This window comes from Panthera pardus, unplaced genomic scaffold (assembly GCF_024362965.1).
Source record: "Panthera pardus isolate Hobbes unplaced genomic scaffold, ASM2436296v1 HiC_scaffold_16, whole genome shotgun sequence".
Lineage (NCBI taxonomy): Eukaryota > Metazoa > Chordata > Mammalia > Carnivora > Felidae > Panthera > Panthera pardus.
The window spans coordinates 67193932-67219462 of NW_026526721.1; the positions used below are offsets into that span (position 1 = coordinate 67193932).

At 38.7% G+C, this 25531-nt stretch overlaps 1 protein-coding gene across 4 annotated transcripts in view; it reads left to right on the plus strand.

Moving 5' to 3' along the window:
• The window catches only part of CD86 (CD86 molecule), a 67406-nt gene extending 42477 nt beyond the window's left edge, over nt 1–24929 (plus strand). For 2 of the 4 annotated variants that reach the window (XM_019448550.2, XM_019448549.2), the window contains exons 3-7: nt 5900–6235; nt 8518–8823; nt 11765–11914; nt 20579–20624; nt 22561–24929. In XM_019448550.2, coding sequence (XP_019304095.1) covers nt 5900–6235; nt 8518–8823; nt 11765–11914; nt 20579–20624; nt 22561–22654 — 932 coding nt within the window. In that variant the 3' untranslated portion in view covers nt 22655–24929. The remainder of the gene's footprint in view (nt 1–5899; nt 6236–8517; nt 8824–11764; nt 11915–20578; nt 20625–22560) is intronic. The other 2 variants (XM_019448551.2, XM_019448552.2) reach the window with 2 other exon arrangements.
• Nucleotides 24930–25531: the final 602 nt, after the last annotated feature.

Sequence of the window (25531 nt, forward strand, 5' to 3'; positions counted from 1 at the left end):
CTATATAGAGGAAGAGCCTTCTAGGCAGAGGGATCAATATGAGAAAAGGCCTTGAGATAGAGTGTGCCTGCCTTTGGAGGAATAGCAAGGGAGCCAGTGTGGCTAGAGCTGAGTAAGTGAGGGAAAGAGGTTTGAAAGGTACCAAGGGCCAGATTATATGAGACCTTATAGACCATGGGATGGATTTTGGATTTAGTTCTCAGGGTGATGTGAAAGGATATGGATTTAATTTTCAGTGTTGTAGGAAGTCATCAGAGACTTCTGAACAGAAGAATTATATTATCTGAGATACATTTTTAAAGGATTATTTGGGCTTAAGTAACTAGATGTGGGGGCAAGGATGAAAGTGGGGAGATCAATTAGGAGGCAATTGCAATTATCCCAGTGGAGATGGAATGGAGGCTTGGCCTAGGGGAGTATCTGCAAACTCAGTGAGTAATGTTCCAATTCAAAATCTATCTCAGTGAGGCAGAAGAATTGATGGAGTGGTGGTAGTAGAAGGAATGAAGTAAAAAGACAGGAGGTGGTGATAATAAGGTGAGGTGCTTGATATTGAGAGCTTTTAGGAGATATAGAGGTAGAATTTTGGTCTGGGGTCTGGTCCAGGGAGGAGATGGCTGGGGTTGCGTGAACAATAACACCATTGGACAGAAAGAGGACAAGAAAGTGGGAGGCCCGACACTGTGTTCATGAGGCTGACTGAAATCACCTAGACAGGGGCAGTGAAGGAGAAGACAGGAGAAGATAACTATAGTAAGCCCAGATGCTCAGATCTTCAGTGAAAAAGGGGCACTTAGGAAGAAGACAGGCAACAGCAGCCATGAGGGGTCATGGATGGTATATTCTGATGGCTTGTACTTCAAAGGAGCTGGGGTTTTTTAATGTATAATGATGTGTTTTCCATTGTACGTTATACGATGCTTCATATATTTTAATAGATAATATTTTATAAAACATATAACATTTTTATAACTTTATAAAACATATAGATATTATGTTATATATATATATATATATATATATATATATATATATATATATGGTATATAGGAACCATTCAATGAGGTAGAGGACAAGAACATTTACAGGGGAGGAAGAGAGTATCTGTTGCTATATAAATAGCAGTATTCAGCAGGTAGTTGAATATGGATATCTGGAACTCTAGTAAAAGTGACTGGCTGAAGAAAAGCATCTATGAATTATTAGCTTATACTTGACAGGGGAATAGAGAAGAAAAGAATCCAGGGGGGTAGAGAAGAAAAAACGTAGAGAGTAGAGAGTAAGGAGAAGATCAAGAACAGGCACTTGAGATAATCAGCATTTAAAGAGTGATCATAGAAAACTGACCAGGAGGTCAGAGAATGGGAAAGATGAGAGTTTCCAGAAGGAGATATGGTCAACACAGTGACATTCAACAGAGTGGTCATATAACATGAGGTCTGAAAAGAGCTCTGAATTTGGCATTGGTGGGAAATCACTGGCAACCTCTGTGAGGGAAGTTTTGGCAGAGAGGTGGGGGACAGAGCCTGGGGGTGGAGGCAGCAGTTGCTGCTTACTCTTTCAGAGAGTTTGACTGTAAGAGAAAAAGAAACTAAAAGCAGTAGCGAAGGAAACAGCTGAAGTAACTGCTATGAGGGAGAGTAAGGAGGGTAATCAGCCCAGAGAACAAATTAAGTGAGACGGGAGACTACAGATTTGTAATGTCATCAGTCTGAATAATTGAGTAATTTCCCTGGTACTGCTTAATTATTTAGTTGTAAGAACAGATATGTAGATCAAAAATTAAATGTTCTTAGGATGAATTCTGTACAGCGGGGCAAGTTTATTGGCAAAAGAATGATTGGAAAGACATACTATCATCTAATATGATAGCCGCTAGCCATATATGGCTATTTATATTTAAATTAATTAAAATTAGGGACACCTGGGTGGCTCAGTCAGCTAAGCACCCGACTCTTGATTTTGGGTCAGATCATGATCCCAGTGTCATGGGATCAAGCCCCACGTCAGGCTCTGCACTGCGTAGTAGGAGACTGCTTGAGATTCTCTCTCTCTCCCTCCACCCCTCTCCCCTGCTCCACATGAGCTCCTCTTTCTCTCTAAAATAATAATAAAAAATACTAAATTAATTAAAATTAAATAAGATTAAAAATTCATTTTCTCAGTCACACTAGCTACATATCAAGTGCTCAATGGCTATAGTGGCTGGTGACTGTCACGTTGGTCAGCACAAATATAGAACATTTCTATCATTGTAGAGAGGTCTTTTGGTAAGCACCACACTACAGGGTCTAAACTGGATAGAGCTGAGGTCTTGATGAAGTCAGAGAACAAACTTAGGTGGAGTAGTCAGGAGCAAATGTTGGAGGAAGATATATTGTGGACAGAGATAAGTACATTGAGGTTTAGGATTCTAGGAGCAGAGATGTTCTTGGTGAAAAGGTTCAGGGTTATGTCATGGGAGAGGTGCTGCTGAAATAGCCTGTGGATGAAGATCTTTGAAGTGGAAAAGACCAAAGAAACTTGAAGCAAGGTTGTTGGTGAACTTATCCATACTGAAATCACTCAAATTGATAGTAATAATTGGTTGGAAAGAAGGATCTTGCATCTACTGCCAAAATCCTCAGTGAGCAAAGAAGTAATGACAAGTGATTAGTAGTAACAGCAGTGAGAGAGGTGAACACCTCAAAAGGGGAAGGGTGTTTCTCAAGGTCCTCTCGAAATGTGCTAAAACAAGCAGTAGCTGGGGACAAAGGGTGGCCTTCAGGTAGGCCAGATTCCAATGAAAGCACAACCTTGGGGGAAATATTTGATGAAGAGATTGAAGATGTAGAGGAGTTTATTACAATGGAATGAGATTTCCAGGGGGCTTGGTAAAGCTTTGGAGGAAGTTTAGTAAAAGAAGAAAAATTTATGAGCATAAATAATCATAGTAACATGAGAAGAAGATGGACCTTGAATGTATAAGACATGCATTTGGGGTAGTGGCCTGGAAAGACTAAAGTCCCAGGTGTGGTCGGAGACCTCACAAGGTCATAACACTACAGTTTTGTGTAACTTTTAAACATTATATTGCTAAGAAAGTCCTCAAGTACCCTTTGAAACAAACTTCTCTACTTGATCGGGGAAGTGTCTAGATGGATTCTTGTGTGCCTAGCTCCTGACATCATCATAGCAATCAGTGATAACTAGACCCAGACCTTTTCTGTTACCTAGATGCTGGTCAAGGGAGAGAATCTCAATGCTTAACCACCAATGGAGTCTCAATGAGTCCAGTAACTGGGTGACCTAAGGTGTGGAGTCATAACAGGGGAGGCCTAAAGCCACTTAGGAAAAATAGACCTTGAGCTAAATGTTCCCCACATTGTCAGAGAGGAAATTAGCATGTGTAGCTCTGAGTGATGTCATGTAAGCCAGTGGTTGGTGAGGAACTTGGAATGTAAATTGTGAAATACTTTCAGTTCCACTCAAGATGGGCCTCAGAGTGATTTCTACCCTAGAGTGAGGGGAAAGGGAGGAGGGACAAATAGGAATAAATTGTTCCTATCACTATCTTCTTTGTTCTACTCCGAAGACAGAGGTAGAGATCCTCTCTTCCAGCTTCTCAAACTGAGCTGTTGTTAAAATGAAGATTCTGACTCAGTAGGTCTGGTGGTGGGGGTGGGGCAGAGATTCCGCATTTCTGTCCAGTCCCCTAGTGATGCCCATGCCTTTCACTTTTGATTGGTAGGTGAGGATTGGGGCAGTCAGATGGGTGGAAGGAACAGCCCTTATAATCTTTGGGAGGAGGGGGGTGGGACCTGAGTCAAAGAATTTAGACTGATCTGTGAGTGGAAAGAGTGAGTAGGAAGGAGAGAGAGGTTCTGCAGAGAAACAGTCATAGACAAAGAAGACAAAAAGAAGAAGCCAAAGTTGAAGTCATTTCCAAGCCCAGAAGACACAGTTGACCACTAAGCAATAATTTAATGTTGACCATTAACTGGTAGAATTTTCAACTATGAGTTTGGTTTCGCCTTTAGGTCATCTGCCATATATATATATATATATATATATATATATATATATATATGGTAAATTAGTGATAAAACCAGAATGAGTTTCCCCAGAGATATAGCTACTAGAAGCTTTTACAGCAGGTGGCACTCTTACATTATCATTCAGAGTTTAGCAAAGAAGTAGCAGGAGCCCTCGGATTGCCTTGTAAGGCAATTGCTGTAAATTGTAAATAAATCTTCCTTAGGTTCCCCTTTCACAGTTCCAGGTACTCAGGTAAATTTTCTCACCACCCTCCAATATGGGAACACATCCCATACAGATGTTGCATTTTATACTTGCCAAGTGTTTTACAGGGTTCTAGTGAGCACAATGCAGCAGTCAGTGATTTGAACTTGTGCTAACAACTCTCAAGAGTGCCCAGAGTCCTCTTCCCTTAGAGTGCAAGACCACCCAACCCTCTTGATTATGTGTTCTCACTGGGCCACACTTTGAATAGTTCAATTTTGCCAAGTGCATGTCACTGTTATATGTCCTACTCCCTCTTAGAAGAGGAACCCATTGATCAGATCAATTCAATTTCTCCCACCACCCTCAAAGAACACCTCAAACGAAACTCCTCTCATCTCTCTCACCAACCTGCTCTCCTTTCCAGCTTAATGTCAACATCTCTTCACTGAAGTCTTCAATGATGAAGCTTTATTCAAAACCCACCCTAACATTCTCCCCAGGGTGGTATTTAACTTCGTATTAACTAAGAAACAGCATTTCATTTCCCACTAACCCTGCACTTCTCACCCACTACTACTTAATTTCTTGGCCAACTCATACGTAATTCTGTGACTCAGAACAAGTCCTACAAAAACCCTATAATCAATCACATTTAAGGAGTTAGGTGGCCCACATCCCTTCCACACTTCACTATGTCCTTAGGGGTGAAAGCCTTTATCTGAACTTTCCCAGCATGTCCTCCAGGGGTTGTAAAAATTTCCAGTGGCAACACATATGGGGAAGAGCAAGTTTCTCGTACCTGGGGTTTCCCCAGTACTCCAAAGGCACATCCTCACCTTCTCATCTATGATTCATTTCCAGGATTTTATTCATGTACTTTAAATGGTTTTTGACCACCACAAACCCAAAACAACCATCATATTGGCACAGTTCTCCTTCTGATCCCTGAAAGAGCTTAGGGAGGTCACTGAAAATAGAGGCTTTGGTTGACCGTGTCATTTCCAAACTGTTTTATATCCTTGGGCGAGCTGGCCATGGAAAGCAGTATTCATGAGGGAAGCTCTACAAAGGGAACTGTTTGAATTTCAAAGATATTACTCAATGTAATACCCAACTATCAAGGCATAATGAAAGGGAGGGAGTATCAAATTTGTTGCCATTATCAGAAATCTTTCAACTATAGCAGGCCAAGGGATAAGGGGATAGGGAAGGGAAGGGAGAACTTTTGGTGATGGCATAGAAGTAATGGACCTTGTAACAGCTACAATGAAGAGAATCAATATTCAGTTTACAGGAAGGTTAATAGATGGGTGAATGTAAATGTATTATCTAACTCTGCTGGTTTTCCCTGTCTTGGGATTTAAATTCACAGAACCATAGTACTTGAAAGATTCTTGGAACATTTAGTCCACCCCTTCATTAAACTGATAAGGAAAGTGCATTTCATAGTGGTTGCAGTTTGCACAAGGCCCACTTTAGTTAGCAGTGGAGTGAGAGAGAACAAAGGTCCCATTCTCCAGATGCCAGTATATTGCACATTCCAGAGTTTAATACCTAGTTCTTTAGTATCTGTACTGGTGACATAGCATCTGGGTATTGTATAAAGATAAATAGAGTTGTTTTTTCTTTTTCCTTCTTGCTTCACCTTCTCCAATCTCCACCTTTCCTTTTTTAGGTGTTTCTTCCATGAAGAGTCAAGCATATTTCAACAAGACTGGAGAACTGCCATGCCATTTTACAAACTCTCAAAACATAAGCCTGGATGAGCTGGTAGTATTTTGGCAGGACCAGGATAAGCTGGTTCTGTATGAGCTATTCAGAGGCAAAGAGAACCCTCAAAATGTTCATCTCAAATATAAGGGCCGTACAAGCTTTGACAAGGACAACTGGACCCTGAGACTCCACAATGTTCAGATCAAGGACAAGGGCACATATCACTGTTTCATTCATTATAAAGGGCCCAAAGGACTAGTTCCCATGCACCAAATGAGTTCTGACCTATCAGTGCTTGGTATGTAATCAAGGGCATGTTCAGATCCCTGACCTTCTCAGATGAGACTGCAATGAACAGAGAAATGTTGCAGGGGGTAGGGTTGGGGAGGTGAGAGGGGTGGGGGTGGTACCTGGAGAGAGAAGGCAAGGGCCAGCCATTTCTGGGAAGTCCATTTGAAGGGAAGGCAAGGTTTGGTAATAGGGAACTGAAAGTCCTTGTACTTTTTATAGATTGCTTCTGAAGGATCACTAAGAATCTGCTTTGGGGGCAAAATAGAGCTAACTGAACAAAGTTAAAGTGGCCAAGGGAAAACCATGGGTAATTTGGCCATTACTAAGTATACAAAGCTATATAGGCCTCAGATTTCTTTTATGTTCATTTTTTCCTTTGGTCCAAGATTTCTCACCCACTAAATCTTTGCCTAGAGCAACTAGCAAAGGTAATAGCTGATTGATCTGGGTTTTTCTTCAACCTCCTGGAGGTCACTTATGAGTTGTTTGCTGACCAACCAAGAGCCTGGTTGACGAAGGGAAATAACCCAGAACACATATCCCCAAAAGTGACAATTCAGCTCCTCTTTTTTTCCAGGCCTTGAAAAGTCTACATATCACTACAGTTTTTTTTATTATAATACAGTAAAATTAATTATTTTATTTGATGCATAGCTCTGTTGATTTTGACATATGTATAGATTTATGTAACCACCACTACAAATAGAATATAAAACATTTTTGTCACCCTAAAAATTTTTCCTCATGCTGTATCACTTTATTATCATGTCCTCTCCATATGCATAACTCCTGTTTTGCATCCTACAGTCTTAACTTTTGAAAACGTCACTTAAGTGGAGCCACATAGTACGTAACCTTTTAAGATTGGCTTCTTTTTTTCAACATAATGCCTTTGAGACTCATCTAAATTGTTGCATGTATCAAAAGCCTGTTGCTTGCTATTGCTGAGGAGTATTATATTTTATCCACTCAGTGTACGGCAAGACATTGGGTTATTATAGTTGTTTTGGGTCTATTATAAATAGAGCTTCTGTAAACATGTACAAGTTTTTGTGTGAATGTTAAGTTTTCATTTCTCTTAGGTAGATACCCAAGTGTGAGATTACTAGATTCAGATTAATTTTTAATGAAACTGGAAAAGGCAGATCAACACTGATTCTGAAAACACAGAGTTAAAGCAAAGGCAAAGTAGAAATAGAATGATGAGTTGCTCCCTTTAAGCTTTATGTGATTTAAAGTAGGCTGCAGGACTTTTAGAACATTTTGTACACATGCTAAATCAATGTTTTTAAAGTATGGCCAGATACCATTGAGAAACATGGTGTGTTTTAGGTGGGACACAATCATTTTTCCAACCTGTGATTCCACAGATATTGTTAAGGAGGGTGAAGTAGGTAGCACCATGGCAACCCACTTTCTACAGACTCCATAAAGTATAGGCAGGGTTCTTACAAAACTTACAAAAACAGGGTACTTACAGCAAAACTTACAAAGATGACATGCAAATCACTGTTAAAGGCAATCTACTAAATTATAAATTAGTATGTAGAACCTGAAAGCTACCCAGTGACTACTGAAGAAGAACAGGGATCTGGCTGGCAGAAGGGGCTAGGTGTCAGTGATCCTCAATGGCCACAGGAATCTGAATGGCAAACCAAGGCAGGGGAATCTCTGTGTTTATCAAGATCATATATTTTCCCTAAAAATGGCTGGGTTTGACCTTCATCTTGTACATGATGTAGAAAACTTGACAGTTATGCCCAAAACCAATATTCTGAATTTCTAAATCCAAAATCCCCATCCACTCACTTACCACTATCTTGCTTGGGGTTCTGGAAGATATGGCCCAGAGTATGCCAGCACCATAAACTCGGCTGGTGTCAATCCCTTTCTGCTTCCTTAGTCTGGCAAGCTGGAATGTACCCCACGAGATGGCTGAGTTCTAAAGTCACACCAGTTCTCCTTCCCAAGACTCCACTCTCCAGCACAATGGCCTCATTGTGAATCTTTGGTGACTCAATTTCAGCCCTCCTTTCACTCAGAGAGTACCCCCCTGATTTGGGTAAGCTGGAAGTAAGCATAGTCCAAAACTCTATTCTTGAAAAATAAATGTGGGGTCATTATGAAGCTCTCACCATGGACTGAGGCCCACAATTTACACACCTGGAGGCTCCCAGATGTGCCCCCAGTGAGTTCCCAGATCAGAACGTTATTTGCAGTTATCTTCTAGACACATCTAAATTTAGACTGATTTCTTTTTTTTTTTTTGTCTCTTTATTCTGCTTTCAGCTAACTTCAGTCAACCTGAAATAACAGTAACTTCTAATAGAACAGAAAATTCTGGCATCATAAATTTGACCTGCTCATCTATACAAGGTTACCCAGAACCTAAGGAGATGTATTTTCAGCTAAACACTGAGAATTCAACTACTAAGTATGATACTGTCATGAAGAAAACTCAAAATAATGTGACAGAACTGTACAACGTTTCTATCAGCTTGCCTTTTTCAGTCCCTGAAGCACACAATGTGAGCGTCTTTTGTGCCCTGAAACTGGAGACACTGGAGATGCTGCTCTCCCTACCTTTCAATATAGGTAAAGCTGCTTCTCAAGACTATTTCTTTCAACAGATATTATACACAAATGGTTGAGGCAGATCACTCAATGTGCCTTGCTTGCCAGGAAACCTCCAATGGGGTCATTTTTTGGTACTATTAGGGAGGACTCAGACAGAGGTCTCCTCTCCATCTGAGTGCTGCAGGGTCCCAGAAACTATGAACGCATGCTGCACTTGAGGAAGTATGTTCTTAGCCCAGTCTTCTGGGCTACCTTTGGATAGAATATTTTGAAATTCAGTCAGAAAATGCAAGATTCCTCCAGGCTAGAATTCTTCCATTCATTCATACACACAAACACACACACATCATACATACATTCATACATAACAGTACATGCTGAGTATAGAGCCATTCTACACATTGTTGACTGCAGACATGAAAGCTGAAAGGTGTAAGACATGCTCTCTGCCCTCAAGGACCTTCTAATAGAATCAGAACTCCATGATGTAAACACATGGAAAACTTGATTTTAAAAAGATTGGAATTAGAGTCTAAAGCATATCCCATGGAAATATGTGACCAAATTTAAAAACAAGAATGACTGATAATCAGTTTTATAGACATTCAGAGGTAGGTAACTTCCTTGGGAATTCTTCCTAAAGGAAATGGGATCTTAAAAGATAACTGGGCTTTAAAAGTATGGTGAAGAGATGACAGGCATCAGACTAGTGGTTTCCTAAACAGAAAGAAAAATTCTCAGCATCCAGGCTTAGAAGGTGAGAAGACTGGGGCGCTTGGGTGACTCAGTCAGTTAAGCATCTGACTCTGGCTTAGGTCATGATGTCATAGTTTGTGGGTTTGAGCCCCGCGTTGGCCTCTGTGCTGACAGCTCGGAGGCTGGAGCCGGCTTCAGATTCTGTGTCTCTCTCTCTCTCTCTCTCTCTCTCTCTCTCTGCCCCTTCCCTACTTGCACTCTGTTTCTCCCTCTCAAAAATAAACATACATTAAAAAAGAAAAGTGAGAGGACCAAAATCAATTCACAGTATCTGATATGGGCACAGGTGGTGGTGGTGGGCATATGCATCAAGGAAAGACTCAGAAGCAGAAGTTCTTGTGGCATGTTGACAGTATAGTACAGGGTCCAGTCTAGTTGGAGGAAAGGGCTGACGATAAAGTAGTGTCTGCTAATACGAGCCTGACATTTTAAAGTCTGGCTTTGCCCTGGAAGAAATGTATCCATATTTGAGACTTCACTTGTGAGGAGCAGTAACTCCAAGATTCTCTTCTGGAATAAAGGGACCCTGTACCCACACTGCCCTTATGGCTGCTTCTGATCCTGACCCCTTTTCCCACACGTCTGCCTTCTGCTTACCTTGGCCCCTTCTCCAATTCTCCCTTTTGGTTTTTTCCTCTTCTAAGGCATCCATTCAACTTCTTTCTTAATCCTCTAACCCTGCTGTTTCCTTTCTCCTGGTGTCTCATTGTTCAAACATAACTTGGTCCATGGACACATTCTTATGGACAGTCCTTGGGGCCAATAAGCTTTACCGGTGGCCCAATCCTTTCCTTCTACTGATTTCCTCCTGCTAAGACACTTCTGCCTCTGAGAGTCCAGTAAATAGGCCACATAGCCTGTCCTGGTTGCTTCACTGTAACCTCTGTTGGCCTAATAGTAGCCTCTCCTAAGCTATCCCTGAGGTTCAGGACCTGTTTGGAGCCAGCAACACCACCACACCTAACATGCCTTGGGGCCTTCTGCCATGGCTTCCTCTGCCATGCCTCCCACAGTCTACAAATGAACAGAGCCTTACCACCACTGTAGCTTCATCATGTCTCACCTTTCTGCTGTTTCTCCACTACCGTCAAAACCTTCCCAGCTATCACCATATTCAGAAATGTTTTAGCTCTAGCTGCCTCAGGAAGCCAGGGCTTGCCTCTCTGTATCCCTGTTCTATGGCTTGATCAGAAATTGAGTAGACCCTGAATCAAGGAATCTTTTTGGGTGTCAAAAGGTAGCAGTCTCCATGTTATCAAGTATAACTTCTCTATACTGGGAATGCCAAACAGGCTCAAGTGGGATAAACTGGGACAGACTCAAAAAAGTGTTGAATATGGCCTGTAATGGCAGCAACTCCTTTTGTTAATGTCTTAGGAACAAGGTATGGATCCACAAATTGCAGCTAAACTAATAGGTCAGTGGTTCCTATTTGCCTGTAATTTGAGATTAACTATTCAAATCATTCCCATAAGTTGTCTATAAAATGGGCCGCTCAGTTATAAGCTTTCTCTCCAAAGTCTGTTTTTCAACTTTGTAGAAACTTAGAAGTCCCCATGCAGGAAAGAATGTCCTGACCTCCCAGGAGCTGATTCTAAACCGGTTTCCTCAGGGCATGAAAAGATATCAAAGGTTTTCTAGTAGGTGATACATTCTGAAAGCCCTGCTTTTTCCACTGTGACCTCAGTGGAAGAAACAAATAAACAAACAAGCAAAACTGGAGATAGGAAGCTGTTATATTTGTCCAAGTGAGGGGTATGTCTGACACCTGATCTACAGATGATAGTGGATGGAAAAATTATTATAAGGGAAACTTCAGGACCCCAGGGCTTGACTATCCCTGGGCTGAGGAAGCATGCTGCTGCACAGATGACTATACATTCAAAACCTTCAGCCTGGGTACCATATCCATGGACAGAACCAAGGGCCAGTTTGACACTCTTCTTCTAGATCACAGTCCTTGTCATCCCAACCTCTGGGAAGAGAAGGTAGCTTAGTCCAAGCATTTGGCCAGGAGCAATGGCTTGGTTCTTAGCTGTGAGGCCCTGTGACTCGGGCTTTCTATGGCCTCAGATTGTGGATTTCAGGCTCCTCTGGCAGTAGAACCCTGGGGAGATGTTGACTTGTAAATGAAGACAACAGTAATTATAAACCTTTTATAATCAACCTTCCTGGCTGATTGAAAACTTGTGGTCATTTCTAGATGCACAACCTAAGGATAAAGACCCTGAACAAGGCCACTTCCTCTGGATTGCGGCTGTACTTGTAATGTTTGTTGTTTTTTGTGGGATGGTGTCCTTTAAAACACTAAGGAAAAGGAAGAAGAAGCAGCCTGGCCCCTCTCATGAATGTGGTGAGTCAGTGCTTGTCCTCTCTACAGATTGCTATTTTGCAGCTACCTCCTGATCAGCGGCCTTCTGGAGCTCATTGACTGAGCTCAGACTGGCAAAAAGTCAGCAAGTGGCTGGAGGAAAAGGTTTTCCCTCAGAGTTTGTAGCCCATATAGATGGGACTCAACATTGCTCTGGATTTCTAGGAGAGGCAACATTTCTAAGGTTTACAAAGGTACTTCTGGTTTCCAGACAAAGCTGATTATTCCTTGCTTTACCTACCTCACTTCATGAGTTCACTGTGAACATTTAAATGAAGTAAAATGGTGAAAACACTTCTAAATGTTAGTGATTATGGACCTGGCAGAGTTCAAGCAGGGAAGCTTGGTGGGAGGAGGGGAGAATTAGATGACCATAAGATTCACCTTCTCATCTCTAAAAGTCTAGGTTTCTGAGGAAAAGAAAGTGGGATGAATTGTTCCCTCTTGACTTGTTAAAATAATATTATTATAAAAATAATAATAAATAAAATATAATATAAAATAATATTATAAAAATAATATTAACTTTTGTTGATTACCAAGTATTACATACCCATTACCAATTATACTGAAAGTAAAAATCATCTATAGTTCCACAAGAAAGAAATAGTTATGTAGACAACATTTTGGTGTATATATTCCAGATTTTTCTGGAATCTATGTTATTTTCCATAATTGGAATAATATTATAGGACTGTTTTTCACAGTTTGGATAATACCACGTGTACTGTTTTCTAACTTATTTGTACTAAATGTAGCAAGAAAATTTTTAATGTCAGTAAGTATCATTCTACAGCATCATTTATTTTTTTTCTACAGCATCATTTTAAATGGCTGTGAGATATTCCATTTTGTGGATATACTTTAATTTATTTAACTAACTCCATATTGGTAGACACCTAGGATGTTCCCATAGTTTTGCTATTATAAATAGCACTGCATTGAGCAGCCTCCTCATTGACTTTTATAAAAGTGGCCCTGTGCTTAATGGGGGATAAATTTGCACCTGGCTTTATAATAATCTTATGCTTCTTTGTGGTTCGGGCTGGTTTGGTCAAAGTTGTAGAGTAAGGTTGGACTTTATATCAGTAATGCCTGTAGTAGAAGTTTGGTTGGTGCTAATAATTAGGTAACCTTCTTATTCACTTTGGTAAAAAGCATCAGATGAGTAAATGCTTCAGATCAGCATCTTATTTAAGATTTCAGTATACTGATTTTTATTTTTTTAATGTTCACAAATGATTTTATTTATTTATTTATAATTTTTAATTTAAATTTTAGTTAGTTAACATACAGTGCAATATTGGTTTCAGGAGTAGAGTTCAGTTAGTCATCACTTAAATACAACACCCAGTGCTCATCATAAGTGCCCTCCTTAGTACCCATCACCCATCTAGCCCATCTCCCACTCACCTCCCCCTGTCAATTCACAGTTTGTTTTCTATCATTAAGAGCATCTTGTCGTTTGTCTTCCTCTCTCTCTTTACTCCCTTCCTTCCCATATGTTCATCTGTTTTGTTTCTTAAATTCTACAAATGAGTGAAATTACATGATATTTGGTATTTGTCTTGCTCTGAGTGACTTATTTTGCTTAGCATAATATATTCTATGTCCATCTACATCATTACAAATGGCAAGATTTCATTCTTTAATGGCTGAGTAATATTTCATTGTATATACATATCACATCTTCTTTATCCGTTCATTAGTCAATGGACATTTGGGGTCTCTCCATAGTTTGGCTATTGTAGATAATGCTATTGTAAATATTGGAGTGCATGTACCCCTTCAAATCTTTATTTTTGTATCCTTTGGGTAAATACCTAATAGTGCAATTGTTGGATCATAGTTTAGTGTTATTTTTAGTTTCTTGATGAAACTCCATACTGTTCTCCAGAGTGGCTGTACCAGTTTGCATTCCCACCAGCAGTGCAAGAGGATTCCCTATTCTCTGCACTCTTGCCAACACCTGTTCTTTCTTGCATTGTTAATTTTAGCCATTCTGACATTCAGAAGAGCATGGGACTCTTAAGATTGTGAGTTTGAGGCCCACGTTGGGTATAGAGATTACTTAAATAAATAAATAAATACATACATACATACATACATAAATAAATAAATACATAAATAAATAAACTTTAATAAATAAATAAATAAAATTTTGGGTCACCTGGCTGGCTCAGTCAGTACTGATTATAAGATCCACTAGAAAATAGATGGATAACATTAGCAGTCATTCATTGCATCCTATTATGTATATTTTTTTAAGTTTATTCATTTATTTTGAGAGAGAACAAGAGGGAGAACATGAGCTGGGGAATGGCAGAGAGAGAGGGAGAGAGAATCCCAAGCAGGCTCTGCACTGTCAACAGGGAGCCTGATGCAGGGCTCAATCCCGCAAACTGTGACATCATGACCTGAGTGGTAACCAAGAGTCTGACACTCAACTGACTGAGCCACCCGGACAACCCATCATCCTGCTATATTAAAACAAAACAACACAGGAAATTGGGGACTGATTATCCAATTTCAATAAATGAATACTAAGCCTATGGTAGAGTCATTCAAACCACCAAAGTATGTAGTGTGCTGATATAATAATAGATTTCTATGATATGAAAGTGTAAAATTCAGAACACAGGGTCAGATGTAGAGATATATCGTGGTTATCAAAGCTTTGACTTCTCAAGGTGACAATTTTGAGCTTTTTCTTTCAATCTCATTGCCATTTAGAATTAGCTAAATGTGCAGAAGCAGGCTTCAGCTTGAAAATAAGCTGTTTCCTAAATTTTCTTTTACTTTGGAATGATTAGCTCACAAATGAAACAAAGAAGAAATGGAGAAAAGGAGAGTAAGAATGTTTCTTCCCCCAAGAGGAAATCAGAAAAATTCAGGAGAATAGACTATAGAGTTAAAGAGGATGTGTGTGTATACATGAAAGAAGTTGAAAGGGGGTTCAAGAAGCTTTGTATTTCAAATGACAAGATTTCCTTCTTTTTGATGGCTGAGTAATATTTCACCACATCTTCTTTATCCATTCATCAGTTTGGACATTTGGGCTCTCTCCATAGCTTGGCTATTGTTGACAATGAGGCTAATGGAGAGAGATGAGTGGGGGATGAGCTAGATGGGTGATGGGTATAAGGAGGGTACTTGTTATGATGAGCACTGGGTTTGTATGTAAGTGATGAATCATTGAATTCTACTCCTAAAACCAGTTTTACACTGTATGTTAACTAACTAGAATTTAAATAAAAATATGAAAAGAAAAAAAGAAGCTGTGTGTATGCATATGAAATAGTCAAACTGAGCTATGAATGATAAAAGGCAGAAAATAACAAGAGAACATAGCATATATATGACCTCTTCCTCCCAAGAATGTGATAAAGAATATTTCTAGGGAAAGTTTGATCAGACAATCACCTGTGCTAGTGAGTTTGGTCAAAGAGAAGAGTCTTGATATCACTGGAGGAGGACATGTTCCAAGTAACCATGCTATGTAGATGTGTTTGTAAATTTGGCTTCTGTAGTTCAGCAATGTCTGCACTTTGCTTTGTGGATACCTCTGGCACTGCCTATATGATAGACTAAACAATGTCCCCAAAAAGATGTCCACATACTATTCACAGAACCTATTATGTTATCTCACATGGCAAAAGGGACTTTGTATATGTAACTAAGGTACTGACTTTAAGATGGTGAGATAATCCTGAATTACCCAGGTGGGCCCAATTTAATCACATGAGTCAGAGCATCTTTCCCAGGCTGGGTTAGAGGGATGAGATGTAAGAAGGAGAAATCCAAAGGTTGAGACAGACTTAACACATCATTGCTAGCTTTGAAGATGGAGAAGGGGCCGTGACGCAAGGAATGTGGGTGGCCTCTAGAATCTGCAACTGGCCCTCAGCTGAAAGCCAGCAAGGAAATGGAGATCTCAGTCATAAAACCACAAGGAACTAAATTCTGCTGACAAATAGACGTGGAAGCAGTCATGATCCATCCACAGAGACACAACTTACTGATAACCAGTAGGAATTTCTCCAAAAATGGAGCTTCCTCCTAATCCAATATTAATCTGTTTCTCAGAGGAGACAGCCCTCTAGCTAAATAATTTGGCATCAGAAGTCTTTTCCAGTGTTTGTTCGGTAATTATACTTTTTCTATGCCCCAAACGTCCAGATTTACTCTGTTCAGGCTGTTAAATGAATAAAAGGGAAATGCCACAGTTCTTCTAGCTGGTTTCTAATCTCTCTTCTCTTTTTTGATTTGTCAAACAAAGCAGATTAGGCATGAGAAATTGTAACCTTGAATTACTGTCTTTTCCCAATCAGAAGTTACCCTATCAGTTTACCCATTGGGGAGAGAGACTAAAAATAGCTCCTCCTGAAGTTTTACTTCCTCATTTGGGTCTTGTGTGACTGAAATCTGTATGTAATAGAGCCCTAGCAACCAACAGTTTTTACAGTTTGCCTCCCTCCACCAAACCTGGAAGAGTCTCAGCTCTTTCAGGAATGATTTCTTAAAGGGCAAGTGTCTTTTCTGAAATAAATAATTTTAACCACTATTTAGACAGAAACCTTCACAAGACTTAAAAACTGAAAGTTGGTGATATCATCACATCTGGCCTTCAGAATGCTAAATTTGTAATCAAATACACAAGATTAGAATCTGCTTTTTTGTTGTCCGCTTTTATTTTAAAATAGAAGCTTTTTTTTTTTTTAAATGGTGATGATTTTGTCATGGGTATGAAAAGACAATATAAATATTCTATGTTGGTCCACAGACATCTGAAAAACTGTATTCAGCTATAAGCATTATTTTTAAAAAAGGAACCTTGACAAAAACAAAACCTAGCCAGATATATAAAGTGTCTAGAAGTTCAGTCAAATAAGAAATAGTTCAAGTAACTGAGGATGCTTAGCCAGAAAGGAAGCTTTGGGAATGGGAAAGGTGTTACCTTCAAATATCTGAAGAACTGCCATAGAGTACAAATATCATACTTAACTGTGGCTTCAAAGGGCATCTCAGTGCATGATTATAAGAAGATGTAAGGAAATATGACTGAGTTGTAAAAATTAAAAATTTTTTTAATTTATTAAATTTTTAAAATTATATAGAAGATATAAACTTCTTCCTCCCATGTAGGATGAACTGCTACAGGAATTTCCCTCATACTGTAAACAACTGGAAATCAGACAAAATATGAAACAACTGTTTTCAGACTTTGGACAACAAGCTGTAGAAAATTGTAATCCCTGAAAGAAGGGAAAAGATGAGATGAGCTGTATGATTGCCCCCAAACTACTACTTAAAGTCAGTTTCCAGACTGCTCTGATAAGGAAAGAAAACTACACATATGCCTTGGGAACATAAATGGCCAAATGCTTTACAAAATTACCAACTAAAGTCTAGCAATATATTAAAAGTATGATACATCATGATCAAGTGGGGTTTATTCCAGGAATATAAGATAGGCTCAATATAAAAAAATCAAGCAATAAAATTCACCATATTGGCAAACCAAAAAGAAAAGCCATGTAATCATGTCAGTGGATACAGATAAAGCATTTGGCAAAATTAATACTCATTCATAATTTTCAAAAAGAAAGAAAAACTCTCATAAAAGTAGGAATATAGAGGAACTTCCTCAGCCTGACAAAGGACATATACCAAAACCTTCAGTTAACATCATATTTAATGATAAAAGACTGTTTTCTCCATAAGATCAGGAATGAGGAAAAGATACCACATTTAAATGTATTATATTTATTCAAAATTTTCTTGGAGGTCCTAGCCAGTGCAAAAATCTAGAAAAAGAAAGAAAAGGCACACGTGTTGAAAGGAAGAAGAAAAACTGTCTTTTTTTCAAAAATAGCATGATCATGTTTATAGAAAAGCCCAAGGCATCCATAAAACGCTATTAGAACTAATTGTGTGTAGCTGTCTCAAGATACGAAGTCAATACACAAAATCAAAATCAGTTGTATTTCTACATACTAACAACAAACAAGTTGGACACTGAAAAAAATTTTAAATACCATTTACAGTAGCATCAAATAATATTAAAAGGTTAGGAGTAAATTTTTAAAAATAAGTACAAGACCTGTACACCAAAAACTGAAAAATATTACTACTGACTAAATTAAAGTAGGCCTAAATAATTGGAGAAATATGCCATGTCATGGATCAGAAGAGTAGATATTAGGATATCAGTTTGGCCCAAAGTGATCTGTGGATTCAATGAGATACCAATCAAAATACTGGCAGGCTGTTTAGTGGAAATTAAAAAGCTAATTTTAAAGTTATGTGGAAGTGTGAAAGACATACAATTGCCAAGCAATTCTAAAAAACAAGATAAAAATGGACGACTTATACTACCTTATTTCAAGATTTACTATATAGCTATAGTAATCAAGACAGTGTGGTATTAGTGAAAGCACAGACATACCAACCAATGAAACAAGAGGGATAATCAAAAGGTAAACTCATACGGTCAACTGATTTGGACAAAGGAGCTAAGGTAATTCCATGCAGAAAAGGATAGTCTTTTCAACAATGGTTTTGGGACAATTAGATACCCACATGGAAAAATATGAACCTTGACACACACAACATAACTTGCAATGGATCATAGACCTAAAAATAAGAGCTAAAATTAAGAGATTTTTAAAAATCAGAGAAAATCTTTTTGATCTTAGGTTAGGCAAATCTTAGATAGGATACAGTAAGCACAAAGTAAAAATTGGGGGCGCCTGGGTGGATCTGTCAGTTAAGCGTCTGACTTCGGCTCAGGTCATGATCTCATGATTTGTGAGTTCAAGTCCCACGTCGGGCTCTGTCCTAACAGCTCAGAGCCTGGAGCCTGCTTCGGATTCTGTGTCTCCCTCTCTCTCTCTTCCCCTCCCCCACTTGTGCTCTGTCTCTCAAAAATAAATAAATAAATAAATAAAAACAAAAAAAAGTAGAAATTGATAAACTGGACTTCATCAAAATTAAAAAACTTTTGCCCTTTGACTTTGTTAAAAAAATTAAAAGTCAAGCCACAGACTGGGAGAAAATGTTTCCAAATACATATCTGAAAAGAACTTATATACTATATATCCAGAATATATAATTATAAATTACTACCTAGTAAAGAAGACAATCCATTTAACAAAAGGCTAGGAGCAAAAGACTTGAACACATACTTCATAGAAGAAAATATACAAATGGACAATGAGCACAGTCAGACAGTCACAACATCATTAGTCATTAAGGAAATACAAATTAAAGCTATAATGAGATACCACTACACACTCACTAACATGGCTAAAATTAAAGGTACCGGTAAATATCAAGGGCTGGAGAGGATGTGAAGCAATTGAAACTCTCATGCACTGCTACACAACCCAGAAATCTTAGATATTTACCCGTGAGAAATAAAAACATATGTCTACACAAAGATACATACATAAATGTCCATAGCAGCTGAAATACTGAAAGTCTGGTATCCTAAATTTCCATCAGTTGGTAAATGGATAAACAAATGGTGGTATATTCATACAGTGAAATACTGCTGAGCTATAGAAAGGAACAGACTACTAGTAACATGCAACAACATGTATAAATTCAAAAGAAGTATGCTAGGAGAAAGAGACCAGGCACAAAAAGACCACACGACCACACACTTATGATCGTTTGGAATTATGAAATTTTAAAAAAGCAAAACTATCGTGACATTAGCCAGATCAGTGGTTATCAGAGGATGGGATGGGGGAAAATATTGACTGAAAAGGGGCAGGAGGGAACTACTGGGGCTTATATAAATGTTCTATATCTTGGTTATGGTGGTAGTTACTTGACTGCATACATTTGCTAAACTCATAAAAATCTATACAGACAATCACTGGATTTTGTTGTATATTAATTATCCCTCAATAAAGCTGATTATCTTTAAACACACACACACACACACACACCAGAACTGCCAATGCTAGGAAGTGTTAAAACCCATCAAGGGTATTGTTTTACTCCCTAAAGTTCTCTATGGACATCCAGGTTAACAATCCCTGTTGCAAGATTCTGAGTGAGACAAAAGCACTATCACAACAGTTAGCCTAAAGGAATTCATACTCCAAGTTGCATCAGTGGTAAGCCCATATCAGTAGCAACTCAGGCTTTGGGAGATCTAGCCAGCTAGAGATTTCCCATTTAGGCCCATCCATGCCACATTGTATAATATTGGGTAGTGCCAGCTGACTCAACCATTTAGGCATCAACATATTCAGGATTTCCTTTTATTCCTTCTTCTAAACCTTTACTTTCAGAAAAGGATTGAAAACTTTTCCAATCACTAAATGATTGCTAAAACTAAATGTGTTACCCCTCCCAGTAGTATTTTTATTTTAGTAAAGAGTAGAGCTATATGTGAAAAGTCTATTTCCAATATTAGAACTTAAGACACAGTGAATAAAGGAAAGCATTTGCTTTTTGGATGCAAAAAAACGCCTTCTCAGTCCCCCTGAAATTGCATCAAGCAACCATCTTTTCCACGTGTATGGGCACATGATTTCTCTTTGAGTCCTAGGACTGGATTCTCTTCAAACTTTCCCTCGTTTAGTGTCTATAAGGCAATACATTTTCTAAAGTTGTTTTGGTCTCTTTCAGAAACCATCAAAGGGGAGAGAAAAGAGAGCAAACAGACCAACGAAAGGTGAGTCTTGACCTTACAACATTGCTGAAAGAGGTACCATCTCCAGAGAATTTATAACTTGACCATCAGTTGAATCTGAGGCATGCTGTGCCCTTAGCAAACATGCATGAATGAAGAAAGAAAGGAAAATGAGACTAGTCAGGATCTGGAAGGAAATGTTCTAGCTATAAATAGATGGCAGGATGTCCAGTACACAATGCTCAAGGGACATGGCAAGCTCAGTCATGGTAAAGTAAAAAATTAACACCAAAGGTGGTCTGTGTGGTGTGTGTGTGCTGTATACGATTCACATGGTAACCTCGGTACCTATCACGATGCCTGGACTAGTGGGAATCCTACATGTATGGAATGAATAAATAAGTGAGGAGAGATAACATGTTCCCTGTAACTTCAGTGTCTTTGCATCTGCTGTGCCATCTACTTGGAATGTTCTTCTGCCACTTCTTTACTCATTCTTCACATCTTGGTTCGAGCTGCACTTCTAAAAAACCCATTCTTAAACTAGATTATGCTAACCTGTTATAGAATCATATGGATCCCTATGCTTTATCTTCATAACACCAGGCAATACTTACATTTTTTTGCAGTTACATTATTAACGTCTGTGAAGTACACACTTATGGAGGGTACAGACCATAACAGTTAAGCTTATCATTGTGCTGCTAGCACCCAGCTCAGTGCCTGGCATATAGTAGGTGCTCAATAATTTTTTTCTATTATGAAACTATAGTAGCAGATATTTTTTAATTCATAGAAAGTAGCCTTTTTATAATACTAACAATTTTCTATAGTTATAATTTTCATGGCATCTACCGATTTACAGATAATGGGATGTATTCATAACATTTACATGGTAGTGATTTGGTAAATATATAACATGTTGAAAAAGAGTTTCATGGAAAAGTAAATGCTATTCATCAGGGCTTAGTTTCTCTTACATTTGCTTTCAGCTGAGCAGTATTAGAAGTTGTTTGATTTTTATTTTTTCATTTATTTGCTTTCTTTCTAGATTTTTTATGTAATCAAATCTAAATAAGCAATCCTAAATATGACACAGGGGAAATGTGTATATCCTTTTCTTTATATTATCTTTTGTCCACATACTAGGGGCTAAAGTAGACAAAATATGATGAAGTGCTTTTTTATTAAGAGTTCAAGTTTTCAGTTGTTTTTAAATTCAATTTATTCAAACTAAAAACAAAAACAGTCCATCCATGTTGTCACAAATGGCAAAATACTCATTCATTTTTATGGCTGAATCATATCCCATTGTATGTACATTACCACAATTTCTTTATCCATTCATCTATCAGTGGACACTTAGGTTTCCATATCTTGGCTATTGTAGCAAATATGTGTTGACAGAATGAATGTATGCATGAAGAATGCATAAGGATTCCTGGTGATCAGTTCTTTCACAACATGATGAAATCAGATTATTTGTACTCCATCCTCCCTGAGAAACAGGGCTCTCAAGAATATCAAGGCTCTGGCCACACAGTCATAGGGTCAAAGCAATCCTAAGTCAAACACCTGGTCACAAAGATACAGTCATAACCCCAGGATGCACAGCCCCCAGAGTGCTCAGCATTGACCTAATGCATAAGCTGCTGTAAATCTAGGAATCCTGGATGATGAGCCCAGGTGCTGAGATGTTGCCTGTCCTCACAGACCCAGTTCAGAAATAGCCAGAAGAGCCTACAGAGAGAAGGCAGCAAGGAATCAACACATGGCAGGGGCAGGCCCAGACTAAAATAAAGGGTAGTTAATTGAAGGAAGCATGAACAGCACATCCCCTTCTGTCTCTTCAATAGTTTGTTTCTCCTTATTGCTATTGCAGTGGCCCCCTATGTTTCACCCTGTCATTGAAATCTAGAAAAATAAAGTGGCTGTATTGTGAAATCTCACCCAGTTTTTTTTCTTTCTGTTTTTCCAGAGTACCATACCATGTACCTGAGAGATCTGATGAAGCCCAGTGTGTTAACATTTTGAAGACAGCCTCAGGCGACAAAAGTACTACACATTTTTAATTAAAGAATAAAGTCCATATAACTGTCCATTGTTTATATGCCTTTCCCTTCAAGTTTTGGGCTTACCTTTTTCTTGTCTATTAATATTATTATTACCATTAATAATAGTGGAGATTCCAGGACTCCATCTGAGAAAGCCACTCTGTAATGCCAGCTCTGCTCCCTACCTCAGGAGCAGACCTTAACTGCTTCTTTTCATTTCAGAGCAAATTTGTGTGCCAAGGTCACCTGACTGGCTCCTGGCTCAGGAATAATGTTTAAGACTAACACCTCCTGTTTCACATTCAGCCTTCTTTTCTTAATTTTATAAATTGTGTTTTATGTAGAACTCCCAATTACTGGAATAATGGCTTTTATCTATGATAATTCTAAGGTAGTGCCTCATTCTATCTTGTATATTTGTGACTGAATAACTACCTCTTCAGTCTTGTGGGAGTTATATATTTTATGGCTTTTATAGTATTGCTATTAATATCTTGAAACATAAAGAGATGTGTACTATAATAATGTAATTACTATGCCCTGAGAAAATCACTGCTGAGGAGCTCTTGTCCCTCTGTGAAGATCAGTAGGAAAATGGTGGCTTGGCGTGCTGACAATGATGAGCAGATCAACTCAAAATTTGGAAAATTAAGAACAATGAAGATGGAATCAGCTCTGGATCCTGGATCCACTTCTATCTGGGCCCTTGCTAACCTGAGAAGGATCTGCCTGCGGAACAAGCTATAGATAAGCCTTAGCAGAGAACACTGGGTCAAGCACTGCGCGTTGTGAACCTACTTCTCTTCTTGAAAGAAATGACTGAGATGATGGTCCAGGGCAACTATGCAAGAGCCAACTGAGAGATCACAACACTCAAAAGAGAAAAAAAATGAAAGATCTTGACAACAGAGATGCACATGAATGTCCTGTCTGTCCAGTCCTCTGACAAACCTTGGGATTAGCAACAGGTGGACAGTCTGTCCAAAAGGACTTAAGACAGACAGCAGCTTCCATGGTGGTTGGTGAGAAGTTTGGATAATAATCAAGTTATTGTGATGTTTCATCTGGCTGCAGGCAGAGCTGGGGAGGAAGAGCTATCATCTTGATAATGGGATAAATGGAAGGAAGCTTAGGACTCTTTCAACTTACTTCTGAGACACAAAGAGCTAGAGTGGAATCAGGACCAAGATGTAAATAATCTAGAGGCCAACTTAGCTGGCAGGTGCCCTAGGGAGAGATCAGCTGGCCAAGAGCAGGGCTGGCAAATTTATATCTGAGGACTGTCTATATGTCATTATAAATGATGGGGAAACTGGGTACACGAGAGGACTATACTAGCCCAGTAGAGATGAGTCAGATGACCCTGGCTCTAAAGCAGCATCACTAAGGGACGAGGCAGCCTCAGTCCAAACCAAGAGAGAACTTTGGGAGGCCCAACCCACAGAAATATTTCTTCTTATTCTACATAAAGGAATCTAGAAGGTTGTAGACAGCTGTACTAGCCATGCTTGTCCTTGTGATATTACCATTTGTGTGTTCTTCCCTGCATTTGCTTCATTAGGCCATAAGCATCTTGTTAGTTTCTAACATGTTTCGTATAGTGAGTTCTTAATAAATTTTTCTTAAATTGATTTAAAAGTCTCCATTTTCTGCTTCTACTTCAATGGTACTACTTAACCTTTATAGTCTGATATTACTTCCTCTGTCTTCCTAATGTACTTTCTCCCTCTTAATGTCTCTATGGAAGCCTCATTCTCCAGTCACCCTGGCTAATGGCCTCTGACTCATCCCAAACCCTCCTCTTCCCCTTTCCCTAACCATTGTATAAGAAAAGGGGGCTTATATGATTCTATATGTTTATCTCAGTCATGAGACATAAAAAATCAAGTAAGGGAGGTTCTTTCTGAGGACAACTGGAAGTTTGGAGTTAGGGAAGGGATACTTGGTTTTCAGTTTGTAACTTTTATATTCTGTAATTTTAAATTATGTGCTCATATATACATTAAACAAAATCTTAATGTAAAATATTCCTTAAAATACCCTGATTATAAAATAAATGCATATAACTGTATTGTATATTTGTAAAGTTGCTAAGAAAGTAAATCTTAAAAGTTCTCACTGCAAGAAAAAAAGTTTGTAACTATATGTAGTGATGGATGTTAACAAAAGTTATTGTGGCAATCATTTCACAATCTATACATATATCAAACCATTATGTTGTACATCTAAAATTGGTACAATGTTATATGTCTATTATATCTCAACTAAAAATGAATAAATGCATACACACACATATATGTATATTCACTTAGCATATAGCATGCACTTAGTATATATTGCTACATGTGAGAAGACCCAAGGAAATTCTGGGAAAAAAACCTCTAGGTTCTGTGAGGGCAGCAATGTGTCTAATTTCTTTACCAATGAATCCTAGGCACCTAAGAGTACCTCAAAACTATTTGTTCAAAGACTGAATGAAACATTAATGTGCCTCTGGTGAAAACATCCTTCCTCTGTATATTAAATTCTCCAGATTTTCTGTGTTCCAAGTCTGGGGGAAGAAAAGCCAAGAACAGTTAAAAGATGTCATTAAGTATAACACTACTAGTTAACATTACGGGTATTTACCTTGTACCAGGCACTCTTCTAAACTTTTAAACTCATTATCTCATTTATTCCTCACAATGACCCTGTGAGGTATCGGGATATAATGACCATTCTGTTGATGAAGAAACTTAGACATAGAGTGGTCAAAGTAATTAACCCAAGGTCACTAAATTAGTAAGTGACAGAGCTGGGGGAAGTTTTGCAAAGCATCAGCCCCTCTGCCCCTTTGCTTCTCAGCCATAGAAGAAATACCATTTTGGTTGGTTGAGTGCCTACAGCACATTTTGC